We start from the raw sequence: 18,322 nt of genomic DNA, 5'->3' as shown, positions 1-18,322 counted from the left end.
AGTACACAATACTGCAAGTTACCAGGGACAGTATAGAAAGAACTTTGTCCAGTGCTTGGCTTCTGCTGAGTGCTCCAACAGGTGTTGCTTTTGCCTCATTCACCTTTAAAGGAGCATCACAAAATGATACATTTTGTCCCTCTTGGAGAGTGAGTACCTCTGTCTAATCTGCTTAAGCAATGGTATTTTTCTAGTCCCATTCTTGTGCTGGCCATTTAAATTGGGAATTAAAGGGCAGTAGTCCAGTCTCCCTGGCTTGTTAGGAGCTCTCATCCTCAAGAATGCTGACCTTCTTCCATACCAGTTACGCCTGTAGCATCCATGCCTTTCTCTAACCTGGTTATACTAAGTCAGTGAGGCTAGTGAATCTCGTGCAGTTCAAATCTGCCCTAGGCATAGCTGTCTTCTGTCAGAATTTACCATGTTGTTTCCTAATGTCTGTTTCATAGTATTTTCTAAGGATGCATAACTATAATATATATTAGATTACTAATTAAAGTTTGTGGTCTCACCAAATTGGTATTTAGTTATATCACATAAGGATATAACTTCCAGGAGTTAATCATTTAAAAAAATTTACTCCATCCAGTCCCAACTGTCTTTCACAGTCTCGGAACCAATCCTCTTTTTGTTTAAATTAACACCAAATGTAATATATTTCGTCTTGCATAAGTCTTACCTGGGATGATAGTCAAAAACAAACCCTGATTGTGGGGTGTGGGGGCCGGGCAACCCCTTTTAGAAGCAAATAGTTGATGAGAACTGCCTGTCCTGTGAGGCCGTTATACTCCTGCTGTGCCTAGTGAGCCATACTCTCTGACGTCTGCTCTCCAGCTAATGTTCTGACTAGATTTTGGCTTCTTGGTATGTTTGGCTATAGAGTTAAGACATGTAAAACAGTGAATATGAGAATCTCTTTGGTTATATTTTTATTTAATTAAATTTGACAGTCTGGTTAAAGTGGAAAAATAGGAGATACGAAATTCAAGCCTTGAACTGCATCTGTTGTATTTAAGAGCCTAGTAACAGGCTCTTACCAGGGATATTCAGCCCTGAGATACAGAAAAGCTAGCAAATGACAGCTTCATGCACATTAGGTTCCCTTGGAAATGCCTCTCCTTTCCCCAGTTCACATGGTCAGTTCATAGGTTTTTGAAACCTGTGTTCTGTCTGCTTTTAGAACTCAGAACATCGGCCGGCGCCGCGGCTCACTAGGCTAATCCTCCACCTTGTGGCGCCGGCACACCGGGTTCTAGTCCCGGTCGGGGCGCCGGATTCTGTCCCGGTTGCCCCTCTTCCAGGCCAGCTCTCTGCTGTGGCCTGGGAGTGCAGTGGAGGATGGCCCAAGTGCTTGGGCCCTGCACTCCATGGGAGACCAGGATAAGTACCTGGCTCCTGCCATCGGATCAGCGCGGTGTGCCGGCCGCAGCGCGCCAACCGCAGCAGCCATTGGAGGGTGAACCAACGGCAAAGGAAGACCTTTCTCTCTGTCTCTCTCTCTCACTATCCACTCTCTGCCTGTCCAGAAAAAAAAAAGAACTCAGAACATGGTAAACTTCAAAAGCTATTTTCGAAGGGATTGTGTGCCTGTTTGTGTAGATCAGTAGTTCGTTAAGAACCTAAGCAAGAAGCCATGCTGCCGTCAGCAGTGGGGACCTCTCAGGCTGGGACTCCTAATATGGTCCTGGATTTGACACACACAACCCCATCCTCCATGATTCTGGGCCCTGGGAAAGGACTCATTCTCTTCAGCCCTCAGTTTGAGAATGGCTTTTCCTATCTAAATTCTATCCAAATCCAAGTTTAGGTAATTTAGATTTCAGTCACTTGGAAAACAGGTATTAAGCTGATTTGAAGAGGTCACTTTCTATTCTGTGATCTTACCAACTTTCTCACTTTTCTGTGCTACTTTTGCCTATCCTTTTACTGCCCAGTTCCATGGGAAAAATAAAATTGGTTACTCAGTGGTTTAGAGGTGCACTATGCATGGCTTTCTTGAGTGAAAAAGTCAATTTCCACACCCATTCCTGCCTTCTCCAGTGTATATACAGATTTGTCATAGCCCTTGGAATATCTGTATCCAAGTATGGAAGGCATATAGATGTGAACCAGCCAAAGGCAGATGCATTTCCCAGTGTAGAGTGAGAACTTGTCCGCAGACTTATCCAGGTACTTGAATATATTTATGCCCTGTGAGCTTGCAGGGCCTGAAGTAAGGGATTAAGGAGCGTAATTTCAGATTGTCCTCTGGCAAAAAATTAGAACTCATACCTCGAAGGGGATCTGAGGATGCATCTTTATGTTTTATTTAAAGCGAAGAGTCAAGCCAGTTAACTTACAACTCCTCTAACTGGAAGTCTCTGTATAAAGCTTTCTCTGCCCCTTCATATTTTCCTGGAACTGTATTTTTCTGCCACTTGGAATAGTTCCCATCAAAACATCACTATCACTGTTGACCTTCTCCAGTTAAGAAGAATGTACTTTGGTCATCGTTGGTGTTGCATTTGCCCATCAGGCAGTCTTGGAGAGAGCACCTGAATCTATCACCCTGAAATTCTAGATGCGTAAACTTGCCATTTCAGCTCTCTGCCATATCTCTTCTCTAATTGATCTGTCTTTCATCCTGAAATAGCATGAGCATTGACCATGCACCGTTTATATTAACCACAGGAATGTTTTCCTTCAGGAATTTTAAGTACTGCAGTATTGACTAAGTAGGCGAGTTCAGTTGTGTCTAACCTCTGATCTAGAAAAACATCACTGAGTAAATCATTAAAGATATGGTTGTGAAACAACACATCATTCTTAAACTGTACCTTTTAAAGTTTTTATGAATATTATCTTATCCTTTTACCACACCCTCAAGAATTGGGCATTGAGCTGAAGATAGAAAATGTGGTCAAGGTCATGCAAGCCATTTTTAACCAGGGAGATAAAACTGATTCTGGCACTTGGGAGCCAGGTTCCCACTTGTCTTCTGTAGCCGTTCCTCCCATTGACCAACTCGTGTGTTCTTACTGAGCTGCAGTAGTGGTATTCAGGTATTTCTGATCGAAAACTAATTCACTTAAACTATTATAGAGAGCCTCTTTTTGAGCAAAAGAAACATGAACTCCAGTGATTTCATGTCTGTAATGAATTCTCTTAATATTCAGTCGTCTTTTCTTGGATGGGAAGGACGAGTGTGATACAGACTGTAACCACTGAACTACAGCATACTGCTTCCCCTTTGGTCGAGTTGGAGACATGGTCTGCAGGACAGAAGCTGCCTCTCTGGGTTCCCTACCAGCTACTAGCTGCCTAAGAGTGTTTCAGATTAATGCAAGTGCTGTATTTAGGTTCTAGTCAAGGTCTAAGGCACTGGAAACATTGAGTAAATAAAAGCAAAGCTAAAGACTTGCCATCTAAAACTTAGGCAAAGCTGACTAATGCCCATTTTATTTTGACATGAAGAAAACAGTAATAGAAATAAACTTTAGGAAGTTGAAGTTACTTTTTTAAAAATAAATATTCGGATTATAAGAAACTAAAACAAGGATGCCAGGGATGGACCAGGCCAGAAGGAGAGAATCTTCCATCTGCTGGTTCACTCCGCAGATGCCTACAACAGCCAGGGATGGACCAGGCCAAAGCCAGGAACCAGGAGCTTTATCAGGGTCTCCCATGTGGGCAGCAGGGGCCCAAATTGGGCCTTCTTCCACTGCTTTTTCCAGGCCATTAGCAGGGAGCTGCATCAGAAGTGGAGCAGCAGAGATATGAACCAACGCCCACTTGGGATGTCGGCATCGCTGGTGGTGCATTTACCCACTATGTCACAACACCAGTCCCCAGTGCAGGCTTTGAAATTCATGTATAGTTTTTTCATAATACACATTTTCCATGTATTTTGACAAAATATTTTGCACAAAAGTAAACTCACTAATTCCATTTTTCCATGAAATTTTTAAAGTATGCTTGTATGCATTTCACAGCATTGTAGCAAGGAGAGCCAGGTATCACCTCAGTTTTTTTCTACATGAAGATGCTGTAGTGCTTCTTAATCTTTTTCCACAATCCTTTGTCAAACCTTTTTGCCTTCGTGTGTTGTTAAAATACACTTGGAATATATTCTTGGAAACATCAGTAACAATCCAGGAACCAGGAACTGAGCAATAAAAGCCTGCACAGCTGAAGTTGTTAGAAAATCCTCGTACTTACTCATAAAACTCAAGCCCTCCTTCAGAGCCCACTTATTTTTAAAGTACCACTGCAGCAGTAGGGTAGAGTTTCTCAGCTGGTAAGTAGAAGTGCATACTCATTGTGGGATGAAGTAGAACTCTAAAATCAGCTGCTGGCTATTTAGAAGCCAATAGGAAGAAAGATTTTAATCAAATATGGCTACCACTATGACTTTTTTTTAATTGAAAGTCAGATGTACTTATAACTAAATAGTCTCCAAAATTATCAGTATATTTCAGCTTGCGTAATAAAATTTATAGCCAAACTTCAGTAGTGTACACTGTAATGATCCTGAATGTTAACACAGTATAAGATGTATTCAGAGTAATGTGATTTTTCAAGACTTCCATCAGTCTTTATAAGTAAAGTGTTTTTAATCTTAAATAGTTGTTTTAAAATGTTTGGTACTTGAAGGGTAAGCTTTATCCAGAAATTTCACTGTTTTGAGTTGTAAGAAAGCAGTAATGCACATTCCTGATCTCCATATTATTTTTTTTTAATCAAAGCACATTTAATTTCATTGGCTGACAGTGTAGCTGATATTTGCATAAACTTGGTAGGTTTCCCTTTCAGCAGTTCTAAGTGGTAGATGGGTAAGGGTTCCACTGAGACCCAGAATGGTTGAGTGGTTTGGCAAGAGCACATAACTTATTAAGTGGCAAAGCTGCCTTCCACCCTCCTCACACATGCTGGAGTCTTTAATGCCAGTTACACTACTGGCACCACCTGGTAAACATAGCCACAAATGCCTCCTGGGTGAGTTCTCCAGCAGGGGCCTCCTGCTGACTTCACAAGCTGGAAAGTCTGCTGCTGCGTGCAGGAGTCCATTGAGCTCCCTGGTGTATCTCATTGAGAGTGGAAATGACTAGCAGTCACTCATCCAGGGGTTCACTGTTGTCTTCACTGTCCAAAGAAGGAAGGTAGAATTCGTCATTCTCACATAACAGGAGGGGCTTATTCCTGAATTTCCAGATGTTTCCTGTTTATTTAAAATTTTTTTTGCTTATTTTCATTTTATTTGAAAGAGGTCCTCCACTTGCTGGTTCAATACCCAAATACCCTCAGTAGCCAGGGCTGGACTAGACCAAAGCCATGAGCCCAGAACTCAGTCAGGTCTCCAGTATGGGTAGCAAGGACCAAAGTACTTGAGCCATCACCTGCTGCATTCCTGGAAGTGTATTAGCAGGAAGCTGGATCAGAAGCAGAGCAAAACAAACAGCACTCCAACATGGGATGCGGGTGTCCCAGGCAGCGGCTTACCCACTGTACCAGATGCCTGCTCTTGCTGTTACTGTTTTAAAACTTCTTTCTGACATGTAATTACAGTTAGCAAAGCACAAAGAGGATAGGCAGAACACTCTGCATTTTTCCAGTTGCTTTTGGTCTTTTCTTCTTTGGTACATTTTAGTCTGTTGCTGTCATGTACTTCAGAGTTCACCATATCCTTGCATAATTTGTAATACTTCTTTAATGTTTTTTCTTGATATAGTCACAATTCAGTGATCAGTGTCAAGTTTGAGTTAGGGGGCCAGCGCCGTGGCTCACTTGGTTAATCCTCTGCCTGCGGCGCCGGCATTCCATATGGGTACTGGGTTCTAGTCCCGGTTGCTCCTCTTCCAGTCTAGCTCTCTGCTGTGGCCCGGGAGGGCAGTGAAGGATGGCCCAAGTGCTTGGGCCCCTGCACCCGCATGGGAGACCAGGAGGAAGCACCTGGCTCCTGGCTTCAGATCGGCGCAGCGGCCATTTGGAGAGTGAACCAACGGAAGGAAGACTTTTGTCTCTGTCTCTCTCTCTCTCTCACTGTCTGTAACTCTACCTGTCAAATAAAAAAAAAAAAAAAGTTTGAGTTAGTTATCTTATAAAACGTTTCTACTGTCTCAGCCTGGTCTGATGGAGGCCCTTTGAGAAGCCCGTGGCACCAGTGGATAACACTACTGTCTCGGTAGTTGTGAAAAGAACGTGTAACCTTTCTTCTTGTAAGGCAGTTTAGGGTAAGTAGCAGATTGGAATAATTTGTTTCCTGGTTTTGTTTTGTGTTTAGAGGTGTTTCGACAGCTATATTCATCGTTTGGTCTTAAAAATCTCCCTGAGTCAGGAACAGAGAAACTAACATTTTCTCTGCACCTATTCTTTTGTGCTTTATGAATGTCATCTGATATCTCTCAACAAGCCTTTGAGATGCTGATATTCACTCCAAATTTACAATGAAGAAATCAAGGTTCAGAGAGATTATATGACTTGCCTAAGATTCTGTAGATAGTGAATGCCAGAACTGCAAGTGGAATCTAGGCATTGAATATTCCACAGCCTGCACTCCGTCCACTCCAGCCATGCTGCTCCAGAGGCCAGTGGAGGGTGCGGCGGAAGGTGGAGGGAGTTGTCTGAATCTGCCTTTCCAGAAGAGTACCTCATGTAGAGGAGAGAAAAGTCCAAGGCTGGGAACAAGAAGTGTTAGCTGGAAGGTGCTATCAAACAGTCTGTTCAGCGCATGTTTATTAGGCTGCCCTCTGTGCTCTTGCCGTTTTTCATGTATAGTCAAATAGTAGTCCTTTGAGGAAGTACCATCCAGAGGGAGGGGGTTGAGAAGTTCAGTCAGATTCCAGGAAACTGGAGGGCTCCAACTGCATGGGCTTGGTGAAACCTGGACAGCCAGGCACTGTACCCAGGCCTTTCAAGCAGGTCCTGCCTTTAGCCTATCTTGAATCTAGTATCAGCCTTTCCTGCTAGCCACACTGCTTGGGTTATGTTGGAAGAGTTTGTCCTGGATAACTTACAGAAATGCTGGAGAGGGATTCTTCAGTGTAGATAACCTTTTGTGGATCACTGTTTATTGAAGATCTGGGTCTGGGAGAATGTGACGGTGGAGGCTTGGGTGAAAATGTTGTACACTACTATTGCCTTAGGTTGACCTGCAATTTCCCATCTGTTTCCTCACTTAGAGGCTACAAATCAGGATTTGCTTGTCATTCTACCTTTTAATGTGTCTGAAATGTAGAATTATTGATTTCTGTCTCTTGAAGCCCTAGGAAGGGGGTAAAAGGATCCCTGTGTCACTCTTAGCAGTATTATAAGTCTGACTAATTGGTCATGCTGAGAAACCATCTGAAAACTATAAGTCCTTTAAGTACTTCTAAACCGGGATTTGTGATATAGTGTGCTGAACATTTGTCAGTGTTGTGATCTTATAACCAATGATTATTTAACAGGAATACCCAGGTATAAATCAGAAATACAGGCTGAGGATCCCATATCCAAAATACTTGGAACCATAAGTGTTTTGGATTTTGCATTATTTTTAGATTTTGGAATCCTTAATATACTTGAGATATCTTGGAGATGGAACCAAGTCTAAACACAAAATTTGATTTATGTTTCTTAAACACATATGTTTCTTAAACACAAGGTGATGTCATACAGTATTCATGCTTTGTGCGTAAAACGAAGTGTCTTGGTGTGGAAATTTCCACTTGGGGCATCATGTTGGTGCTGAGAAAGTTTGAGATTTTGAGGCATGTCAGGTTTTTGGATTAGGGATGCTCACCCTGTATATGTTGATCCAACGAGTTTTGATAGTGTGGCCAAAATTTTATTTTTTGATAAAAAAATTACTTTCAAATATTCCTTTTCTCAAGATAAAAATTATATCTGAACAGTCACTTCAAAAGTATGAAGCATATTGTCACTAAAAATCGAAGCTAGAGCAGACTGGCTTTATATTTTAATTAGGAAAATACTCTAATTGAATCAGAAGTGAATGGACTGACTTAAAAGCGGTTTTGGCCAGAGTGCTGCCACTCTGTGTATACTGTGAATAACATCTGATGAATTTCATAGTACAAAAAGGGCTTTTTGGAAAATGACCATACTAATTCATTCTCTCTCTTTGTCTAGTGAGAACTCAGCAGAGGCAATAGCAGTAGATTCTAACCATCATTCGAAGTCCCCGCTGGAGAAGTTTATGGTCAAACTGTGCACTCATCATCAGAAGCAATTCATTCGTGTTCTGAACGACCTGTACACCGAATCTCAACCAGGCACCGAGGACCTACAGCCTTCTGAATTGGGAGCAATGGATGCATCTACTTGCAACGCTGGCTGTGCCCAGCTAAGCACCAAACATAAGGAAAAGGATGCTGTGTGTCTTGATATGAAGTCTGCTACTCCTGCAGATTTGTTTGTAGACTCATCAGGCTCGCCTAGCCCTCGACACTTGACAGAACAGACCCTGAAAGAGCCCCCTCCTCCTGAGACAAACCCTGCAGATGGAAGAGAGAATGTCTTGACTCTTCTCCAGAAAGATGCCTCTGAACTTGCAACCACTAAACCTAACTCTGGCAGTTCAATGGATAGTTCCACTGCAGGATACCTCACTGCATGTAATTCTTCCTCATTAAGCTCCCTCCACAACTCTAAAAGCTTGGAGGGGCAAACCACTGGACAGGAGCAAGATTCAAATGTGAAAATATGCAGCGATGGTCAAGACCATATGCAGAGTTCAGCTTTAGTAGAAAGTTTAATTGCAGTAAAAGTGGCAGCTGAGAATAGTGAGGAGGGCAATAGCTGTGTTGCTTCTCAAAGAAATTCATTCAAAGCTTTATCCGAAGAGGCTTGGGACTCAGGGTTTATGGGAAGCTCACCCAGAACTGCTGACAAGGAGAATGCTTTACAGTGTAGCTCAAAAACACCTTCACACCAGGAGTTAGAGGCAGATGAACAAGATGCAAGGCCAAAGCAAGAGAACCATCTTCACTCACTAGGAAGAAATAAGGTAGGTTACCATTTACATCCCAGTGATAAGGGCCAGTTTGATCATTCCAAAGATGGTTGGTTAACCCCGAGCCCTGTGCCAGCCGGTCACAAAGCATCTAATGGGCATTCACGAGCCAAGATGATGTCAGCCTCCATTAAGACAGCTCGGAAAAGTAAAAGGGCGTCAGGGTTGAGGATCAATGACTATGATAATCAGTGCGATGTTGTTTATATCAGTCAGCCAATAACAGAATGCCACTTTGAGCATCAGAGGTCCATACTGTCTTCCCGGAAGACTGCCAGGAAGAGTACTCGAGGATACTTTTTCAATGGCGACTGCTGTGAGCTGCCAACTGTTCGCACACTGGCCCGAAATTTACACTCCCAGGAGAAAGCAAGCTGCTCGCTGCCAGCATCTGAGGCAGTGGTTACTCCCACACAGATCCTTACAGCTTCACCCCTTAGACATACCATAGATGGACAGCTTCCCAGAGAAGACCCCCCTGAAGAACCTGGTAAGGAGATCATCTGCCTCCTTGAGGAGGGAGGCCAAGACGCCTCATCCGAGAAAGAGTCTCAAGAGCCTGAGGTTTGCACCATGAACAGAGCAAATCCAAGCAGTCCCCGCGAGTCACAGGAGACACCAGCTGCCAGCCCGTTGTGTCCTCTCCCTGCTTGGCTCCCTGAAGAGGACAGGCCAGAAGGTAGCCCCGCGGCTTCGGCTCCCATAGCAAGCGGAGTGTCTTCCCCTGCGGGAGACCAGCAGCCAGACCCACTGCTGGACGCCGAGGAGATGAGTGCATCCCAGGACTGCCCCTCGGTTCCCACTACGGAGAGCACCTCGGGGGCAGGCAGGGAAGATGTCTCTAGGCCTCATTCTTCTCCTGAAGCAGTCAGTGGAGGAGAAAGTCCTCTCATCTCACGAAATCACAGTCCGCCCTTGGGCTTGGAGCCTCCCACGAGTCTGGGGAGGGCTGAGGATGACCAAAGCAGCAGTCCTGAGGCCACAACGAGAGACACTCAGGAGCTGGACGCCATCCCGCTCCTGAAGGAAGACAGCATCTTCACTCGCAAAGACCCAGCCAGTGAGACTGAGGATCCTGAGCCAGCATGTGAGAGAGAACAGTTAGAGGCAGAGGACAGTGATGCAAGATCCTCCTCAGAGAAAGACACAAGCGATCCAACCACTGACTCACCCGAAGAGAATCTGGACAAGAAGAAAAAAGGGAAAAAGTTCCCCGAGGCCTCTGACAGGTGCTTAAGGAGCCAGCTCTCTGATCCATCCCCTGCTGATAGGTGCCTAAGAAATCAGAGTTCAGATTCTTCCTTGCCTTGCCCTGAGGTCAAGGCTGCTAAAACCCCTGGTGCAAAACATGCTAAAAAGGAAGGCCACGCTGGCAGGACAACACCCGAGGGCTCTCCTGTCAACCATGCCCACACAGCAGCTCGGGAGGACCCTGAAAACCCACCTGCCGACGAACACCCTGCGGAGAAGGGTGCTGAGCAGCAGGAGGGCAAAAGCAGTGGGGTCATCACCAGGCAGACTTTTAAAAACATGCTAGCAAAAGACACAGTGGGGGAAGAAGTTTTCCCCAGCAGTGACCCCATAGCCTCCATTAGCCAGCCACTGCCTGCAGAGAGACTGGAAATCTATGTTGAATCTAAGACAGGGGAGAGGAATGCTCCTGTGCCCAAAGCAAGTATCCCTTGTAAGAGGGCCCTGGAAGAGTCCAAAGAGAAGCCAGGACATCCATGTGCCCAGGAGGTGGAGGAGGCTGTGAACGAGGGAGGCAGCGAAAACACCCTGCATAAAGGCGATGGCACTGACACCCCCTCTGGCCCACTTGGCTCATCAGATAGTGGAGGTGGTGATGCTGTTGGGCCACCAAAATTGGTAGCAAGGCCAAAAAGATTGACCTCTTCAACCTACAACCTAAGACACACTCACTCTCTGGACTCCGTGGATACAACGAAAGTGACTTCTGAACAGGAAGCTGCACGAGGAAGCCCGATGCCAAAGGAAAATAAGGCCACAGAGAGTGGAGATGCCCAGGATGAGGATGACACAGAGACAGTGGCGGACGAGCAGCCAAAGTTTATGGAATGGTGTGCTGAGGAGGAGAACCAGGAGCTCATCGCCAACTTCAACGCCCAGTACATGAAAGTTCAGAAGGGCTGGATTCAACTGGAGAAGGAAGTCCAGGCAACACCAAGAGCAAGGAACAGGTCAGATAAACTGAAGGAGATCTGGAAGAGCAAGAAAAGATCACGGAAATGCAGAGGCTCGTTGGAGGTTCAGAAGCTTTCTCCTGTTCAGATGCTGTTCATGTCAAACTTTAAGTTGTCTAACGTTTGTAAGTGGTTCTTGGAGACAACAGAAACCCGATCACTGGTCATTGTGAAGAAGCTCAATACCCGTCTTCCAGGAGACATCCCCCCAGTCAAACATCCCCTTCAGAAGTACTCTCCATCTAGCCCGTACCCCAGCTCACTCCAGGCGGAACGCTTGAAGAAACACTTAAAGAAATTTCCTGGAGCTACTCCTGCTCGGAATAATTGGAAAACACAGAAGCTCTGGGCCAAACTTCGAGAAAATGCTGACCAAGTGGATCCAGAGGATGGCAATGATGCCAGCCTCAACCCTCATTCTGAGGATGGCGTGGAGAATGTCAAGGACGAGAGAAACAGCCATCGTCCCACAAACCTGCCTACTCCCGCCAGTACCAGGATCCTTAGGAAATACTCCAATATTCGAGGAAAGCTCAGAGCCCAACAACGTTTGGTCAAGAACGAGAAAATGGAAAGCTCATTGGGTCCGGCTGTGGAAAGCAAACAGAGTCGCAAGAGTGTTTGCATCAACCCGCTGATGTCCCCCAAGCTTGCCTTGCAAGTGGATGCAGAAGGGTTTCCCATTAAGCCCAAGAGCACTGAAGGAATGAAGGGAAGGAAAGGGAAGCAGGTGTCTGAAATTTTGGTTAAAGCAGAAGCTCAGAATAAACGTAAGAGAACGGAGGGCATCGGTACTCAGGACAGTAAGGACAGGGGACCAGTGGTGAAAGCCATCAAAGAAAAGCATGTTGATGGAACCACCAAAACCCCTCCAGCCAGGAAGCCAACTGCAAGGGACAAAGCCAGCCAACTGCCCAAAAAGGTGTCTTTGAAAGAAAATAAAGTGAAGATCCCTAAAAAGTCCTCTGGAAAGAGCTGCCCTCCCTCCAGGAAAGAAAAAGAGAACACAAGCAAAAGACCTACCCTGCCCACTGCCTCGGAAACAGTAACGAAACCTGCAAAGCCAAAGGGGGCAGGTGAGTCCTCTTCCAGGCCGCAGAAAGCCGCAAACAGGAAGCAGAGCAGTGGAAAGACGCGCGCCAGACCTTTGGCAAAAAAACCAGAAAACAGAGCGGCCCAGAGAAAGCGAAAGCTGAAGGCAAAGCTGGACTCTTCCCATAGCAAACGGAGGCGGCTGGATGCAAAGTGACGGGAGAGCAGCAGCCCCGAGTAGACCTGTTCCAGAGAAGTAACTTTTATTTTGCATTAACTGAATCTGCTTTTATAAGCTTCTCAAGCCTTTCGAGTTACAGTTAATGGCGAACACCCCCACTTGAGATGTCAGAGAGTACGTCTCGGGTGGAGCAGGGAGCTTGCAGAGTCCTTCTCCAGGGCTGAGTAAGGGAAGGTATATATTATATTCTGGTTGTTCCTTGGGTTTTAAACTTGGAACCAAGCAGTTTTCGTTTTAAAAAGTACAGTGCCTTATTTATCCTTTTTGTTTTTAGATTTACAAAAGCTAAAAAGCTGATCTATGTGATTAAAGGCTTGTATTTTATACTTGATGCACACGCACTTGTACTGTAGCCGAGAAGACCACCATCATGCACATGAAAGGAGCTATCCAACAACCGCCCTGCACATCTCTCCCCAAACAGGTGTCCCTTCTTGCAGGACCCCAACCGTGAACTTCCCTCTCCACCCTGTTTGTTTGTTTTGGTGATATTTGAAAGCTAAACCAAATCATTATTATGGTATGTGGAAAATGCAGATTATTAGGATTATTTTAAAAGGTTAATATTTCTGTTACTTGGTTTGGGAAAAAAAAGATACTCATTGTTGGTCACTCCTCTCACCTTTGCTCACATGCTTAGACCATGTATTCTGAATAACGTGCTCTTGGGAAGAAAGGTGTCACAGGGGTTAATTCTGGCTTATGACCTCTGGAAATTACTAGCATCCCCAAAGTGTGTCACTGCTACTTAACCATCCTCTTCATTTTTGGCTTTTCAAGCTTGCTAGCACTCTAAAGTTTTCATTCTGCTTTTGGGGGAAAAAGCTAATGTTTTTTTTTTTTTTTTCATCTTTTAGCTGTAATTTGACAATGAAGATGAGAATGACTTTTCTTATTTTCTTTCCTACCAGAGTGCTTCCATACTCAGAGAAAGCCAAGATGTATTTCCAGTGATAGAAGAGTACAAGGGTATTTATGCACCCAGGCTTTGGGGCACATTTGCGTGTGGTTGTCGGCCACATGTGTCTCCTAATGCCAGTTTTACAGTACAGTTCTTTTTTCCCATGCAATGTGCCAGATTGTCCATGGGCTGCATCATTAGCACAGGCCAGGTGGTCTAAAAGTGATGCAGTGTCTCCATGAGCATCACCAGGACTTCTTGGCCCCAGACTCAGAAAGGGCTAAACAGCACAGAGTTATGGAAAGGTGGAGAGCAGCCACAGCATCTCGTAGTGCACCCACACTTCCCCCACTCCCAGAGTTGACTTTAGCTGGTGTATTCTGATGTGAATATACTTGTTGGAGTGGAGGTTCATTCTGATTGATCAGTGCCATTTTAGTAGATGAATGGCTTGTAGCATCACTCCAGCCCATAGCAGATCAGGCTCTGCTCTGTGGCTCAGAAGTGAGAACTGCAATATTTATAATTGGTGTTGTTTGCTTTTCCTTGTTGCAGCCTGAGACCGGGTGCATTGGCTTTAACTCAGTTGCCTGTGACACTGTTCCATTAAAACACATTTCCCCTGGGCCACTCTGCAAAAGAAGTTTGATTGTTAAAGCCTAAGCCAGCTTCTTTAACATGTTCTGTCACCAAAATAAGTTTGTGTAGACAGCTGCTGCCCTCTTTTTTTATTGAAAATGTTTTCCACTTAGGTTATTTCAGATCCCTTTAGATAAACTCAGATGGACTTTTTTTCATGCACATCATGATAAACCAGACCAGCTCTCCAGTCTCTGAAAGGTTTACTGTATGTCATGGAAGCTTCCAATGATTGGATAGGACTGGAGAATAGCATTTTATTTGTGAGAAATTGAGAATTGTGTTGGATTTCGTAGATAGTGAAGCTTACAATCTTCAGTGAAGCCCTCATTTATTTTTTAATGTCTCCTATATCCCATGAGGTTTTCTCTCTCTCTCTCTCTCTCTCTCTCTCTCTCTCTTTTCTTTTTTTTTATTTTAAGCGTGTTTGACTTTGGCCATTCAGGAGCTACCTATATTAATGAAACTGCTGAGTGTGTATGTTGGCAACCTTCTCTCAGCATTAAGTTGCACAGAAGCATTAATATGTTTTGAGTAGGTTTGTTTATTTTTTTAAAAATGGTTTTAAGGTTTAAAAATGTCTTTTCACATAGTTGTCACTGGATCTTGTTTGTGTGGTGACCTAAACAGCTTACGTTTACCACTGTCAGGCATGCAGATTGCTACATGTAAGAGGTGCCCCTTGGCTGCATTTAGACTACCTTGGGAGGTGCGTGGGTCCAGTCAGGAAGAGGTGAGAGGTAGTAAGTGGGTGGAACTTTTCCAGTTCCAAGTTTATTACTCATTCCATTACTTTTCTAAGTTCTTCATTTTTAAAAACTAACTTCAAAATAATAGCCTTCTCTCCCTTTCTAGGCTGCATTTGAGAAAAGGCATTTATATCACACACTTGACACTGCAGTGGATCATCTTTCAAATCAGCTTACACTTTAGAATGGTAACTACATTTGAATAGACTGAGATTCTGCATAATTAGTACACTTTAAAGTTTAGAATTGTTTTTATATTTATTGAATCTCATTTTCGCTGATTCAGTTAAGTTTGTTACAAAAACAAAGAAAACAGTAGTAAAACTGAGGGCCGCCCCTGGAAGGCCCTTTCACACCTCACATGCTAGCAGCGCCGTGGGCCAGATGTCCCCAAGCCCAGGCTGACAGTGGACTCTGGTTTCCATCCCTTGCTGAGGCCTCCTCCCTCTAGCCACCTTCTAGTATGGCTCGCCGCCGTAAGCAAGGGTGCAAGGCCCACATTCCGATTCCGGATCAGGAATTCTGCTCCTGGGCCTGTACTCAGCGGCATGACTGCCCCAGGACTGGGGCTGAACTTGATGCCCACCGGGCTCCTCCGAGTTTCCAGAAGAGCTGGAAGATGCCTGGGAAGCAAACACGGGGTCACCCCCGCAGCTTCCTCAGAGCTGGGCCTCTTCAGAAGACCCGTTCTCTGTGCCCTGGGCACCCCGCCCCCTGCAGTGGGAGGACAACACACAGACTGCTCGCTTGGGGTCCAGAGCCTCACTCCTGCAGCCGCTCAGATCCGTAGCAGTCTTGCAGCGCAGCAGGGAGGCCTCCTTCAGAGGAGTGTCCCTGCCGCTGTGAATCAGTTGCTAGTCCCTTGAATTCCTCGTTCAAGACTTCTACACGGCTTTATCCAAAACAGTGATCCTAGCCTGTGGGTTGCATGCCTTGCTGTTTGTTTAGTAGTGTGGCTGGAAGAGGTGCACTTCATCACCCCTTGTCCTGTGTGGTGCTTCCTGATGGGACCTTCCATGCATCACATGCTACACAGGTGAATTTCTCACTGTACAGGAAGATCATCGGTATAAGGCATCACTTCAGTTTGGCCTCTTTCTTGCCTTGTAATGGTGGCCTCTGTGGGGAAGGCAGGGGCTGTCACTGTCACGTATCGACAGCAGTCCCATTGATGAGTGGACCTAAGAGGCAGACAGGCAAGCACAGCGCACTCTGTGGCACAAACTGCAGACGCTGTAGTGTTAGCCATCAGCAAGTCTGGTGCCTTCTCAACAACACCTGGAACTGGGCTGGAATGTCCCGAAGGTCTGGCCAGTAGCCCTGAGAGGCACACCTGCTCCTTTTGGGTTTAGGTCAGCCAATGGAGGCTGCCCTTGGCTTTCCGTGATCTGTCAGGGGGCTGCAGACTGTGGGCTGGTTGCTTGTTTTTGTAAATAAAGTTTTACTGGAACATGGCCATGCCCGTTTGTTTACTTATTGTCTGTGGGACAGAACTGAGTAGGCGCAACAGAGATCATTTGGCCCACAAAGCCTCAACTATCTACTGCCTGGATCTTTAAGAAACAATTTGCTGCCCCCCTGCTTCAGAAAATAATCCCTTTTCAAAAACAAATCCCTGACTCTTCTCTTCTCCCTTCTTTTGCCTCTTGATCTCTCTGTTCCCTTCATTCCTTCCCCTTGCCCCTTCGTTTTTCTGTATTCTTGCTAGAAGAGAGACATATTGGTACCTCACATAGACCACCATCTCCTGAAACGTGAGCTGCCTGAGCATTCTGTCTCCCCTCAAATCAGCCATCAGTGGTGACCAGAGCCAGGCCTCCCCAGCCTGCGGAGCCAGAAGCTGTGGGCGAAAGGCAGTGAGCATTCTCAAGTCCCGGGGCTTGGGCCTCTCGCTGCACTCCGAGTTTTCAGTCACACAGCTGACTCTGGATTCACCTCTGGTTTACTGCTGAAGTCAAGATTTTTATTTTTGTTAAAATTAGTGGAGATTGTTTTAGATGCACTTTTAAGCCTCTGAAATCACAGATGTGATTTCTTCACAAAGACTTCTTCACAAAGGGGAAACAGACTCCAAACTCAAAGCATTGTTTATTCTTCATGACATTTTTGATCAGCCTTTAGGCAAACAAAAATGTATTGGCATAATCTTTTCAGCCATATAGTTTGAAAGTAATGTTATTAAAGATAAGCCAACAGGGGCTGGCATGGAGGCATTGCGGGTCAAGCCACCGCCTGCAATACCAGCATCCCGTATCAGAGCACCAGTTTGAGTCTCAGCTTCTCTGCTTCTAATCCAGCTCCCTGCTAATGCACCTGGGAAGGCAGCAGAAGATGGCCCACGTGCTTGGGCCCCTCCCACCCACATGGGAGAGCTGGATGAAGTTCCAGGCTACTGGCCTCAGCCTAGACCAGCCCTGGCTGTTGTGGCAATTTGGGGAGTGAACTAGCAAATGGAAGATCTCTCTGTCTCTCTTTCTCTCTCTCACTGTCTTTCAAGTAAAATATAAATCTTTTTAAAAAGAAAAGCAACAGATAAAAAACAGGTTTTGAAGTACTCTGGAAAAAAATGATTCTGAGAAGTTAGGGATTAAATCGTTAGATCTGATCCAGGAAATTCATCTTTCCCCTCCCCTCAAAACTTAAGGATAAGTTTCTATGTCGTTTTTCAAAATGAAGTTGAAAAATTTTTGCCAGTGTGTCCATAGAGTGACTTAATTGTTTCAGTTTTGAAACAAGATTGTCAATTTGAGTTGTTAGCTATTAATTTCATGTCTTCTTATGGCTTGAAATATTAGAAACTTATATGTAAATATGAAATCCACACTATGCATATTACATCAGCAAGGTCATCTTCATATCCTGGCAGTAAGTACTCTTCCATGCATGTTCCCAAATCCTTTTTCAAGGGAAAATATATTATTGTGTATAAAACAAGCAGAATTTTAGGAAGCCTTTTGAGACACTTTCCGTAGAACTCATCCCTTGAAACATCCAGAGTCCTGCATTCTGCAGTGCGTGTCCTGGAAGACTTGGGTGTGTAGCCTCTGTGCGTTCGAGAGGGTCAGGCTCAGGCGAAACTGGAGCTCTCTGGTTCTGCTCCCAGCTCAAGGCTTCGCTGTGCTATGCTCTGTTGGGCATCCACCTTGGGCACGTGTGGAGGGTGTCTTTGCTCTTGCCTTTGCCCTTGGAATGGAACCAAAGCTGGTCAGTTCTCCCCTTGCCTCCTGTCTGTGTGATCTTTTTCCCAGAGCCTTGGTGGTTTATGCTCGGTGCTTAGGGGACATCTTAGGCTCCACCCTTCAGAGGGGCAATTGTGCAGCTATGTTTTGCCCTATGAGTATAAACATACGGCTTTTTCACCCGGCTAGGGCCACCCATTCAACACAGGTTCTCAGTATGCAGGCCACGTGAAAGTGCAGGCTGCCCATTGGAAAACCAGGCGCACCGCATTACATGCCAGAAATTGGACAAGTGGACTTCTTACATAAAGCTAAATGTGGCGCACACAGCTTCAGGCGCTACTGCCTGGCCCTTTACAGCCCAAGTTTACTGATCCTTGCAGTG

General features: G+C 45.2%; 1 protein-coding gene across 12 annotated transcripts in view; it reads left to right on the top strand.

The window, feature by feature from the left end:
* LCOR (ligand dependent nuclear receptor corepressor) overlaps positions 1-16,212 on the top strand; it is a 122,376-nt gene extending 106,164 nt beyond the window's left edge. For all 12 annotated transcript variants that reach the window (XM_051823446.3, XM_051823443.3, XM_051823447.3 and 9 more), the window contains one exon: positions 8,110-16,212. In XM_051823446.3, the coding sequence (XP_051679406.3) occupies positions 8,110-12,445 (4,336 nt within the window). In that variant the 3' untranslated portion in view covers positions 12,446-16,212. The remainder of the gene's footprint in view (positions 1-8,109) is intronic.
* The last annotated feature ends 2,110 nt before the right edge of the window (positions 16,213-18,322 follow it).

Source organism: Oryctolagus cuniculus, chromosome 15 (genome assembly GCF_051225735.1).
Source record: "Oryctolagus cuniculus isolate XC-2025 breed Fujian yellow rabbit chromosome 15, ASM5122573v1, whole genome shotgun sequence".
Classification (NCBI taxonomy): Eukaryota; Metazoa; Chordata; class Mammalia; order Lagomorpha; family Leporidae; genus Oryctolagus; species Oryctolagus cuniculus.
This window is presented reverse-complemented; position numbering and strand designations above follow the sequence as displayed.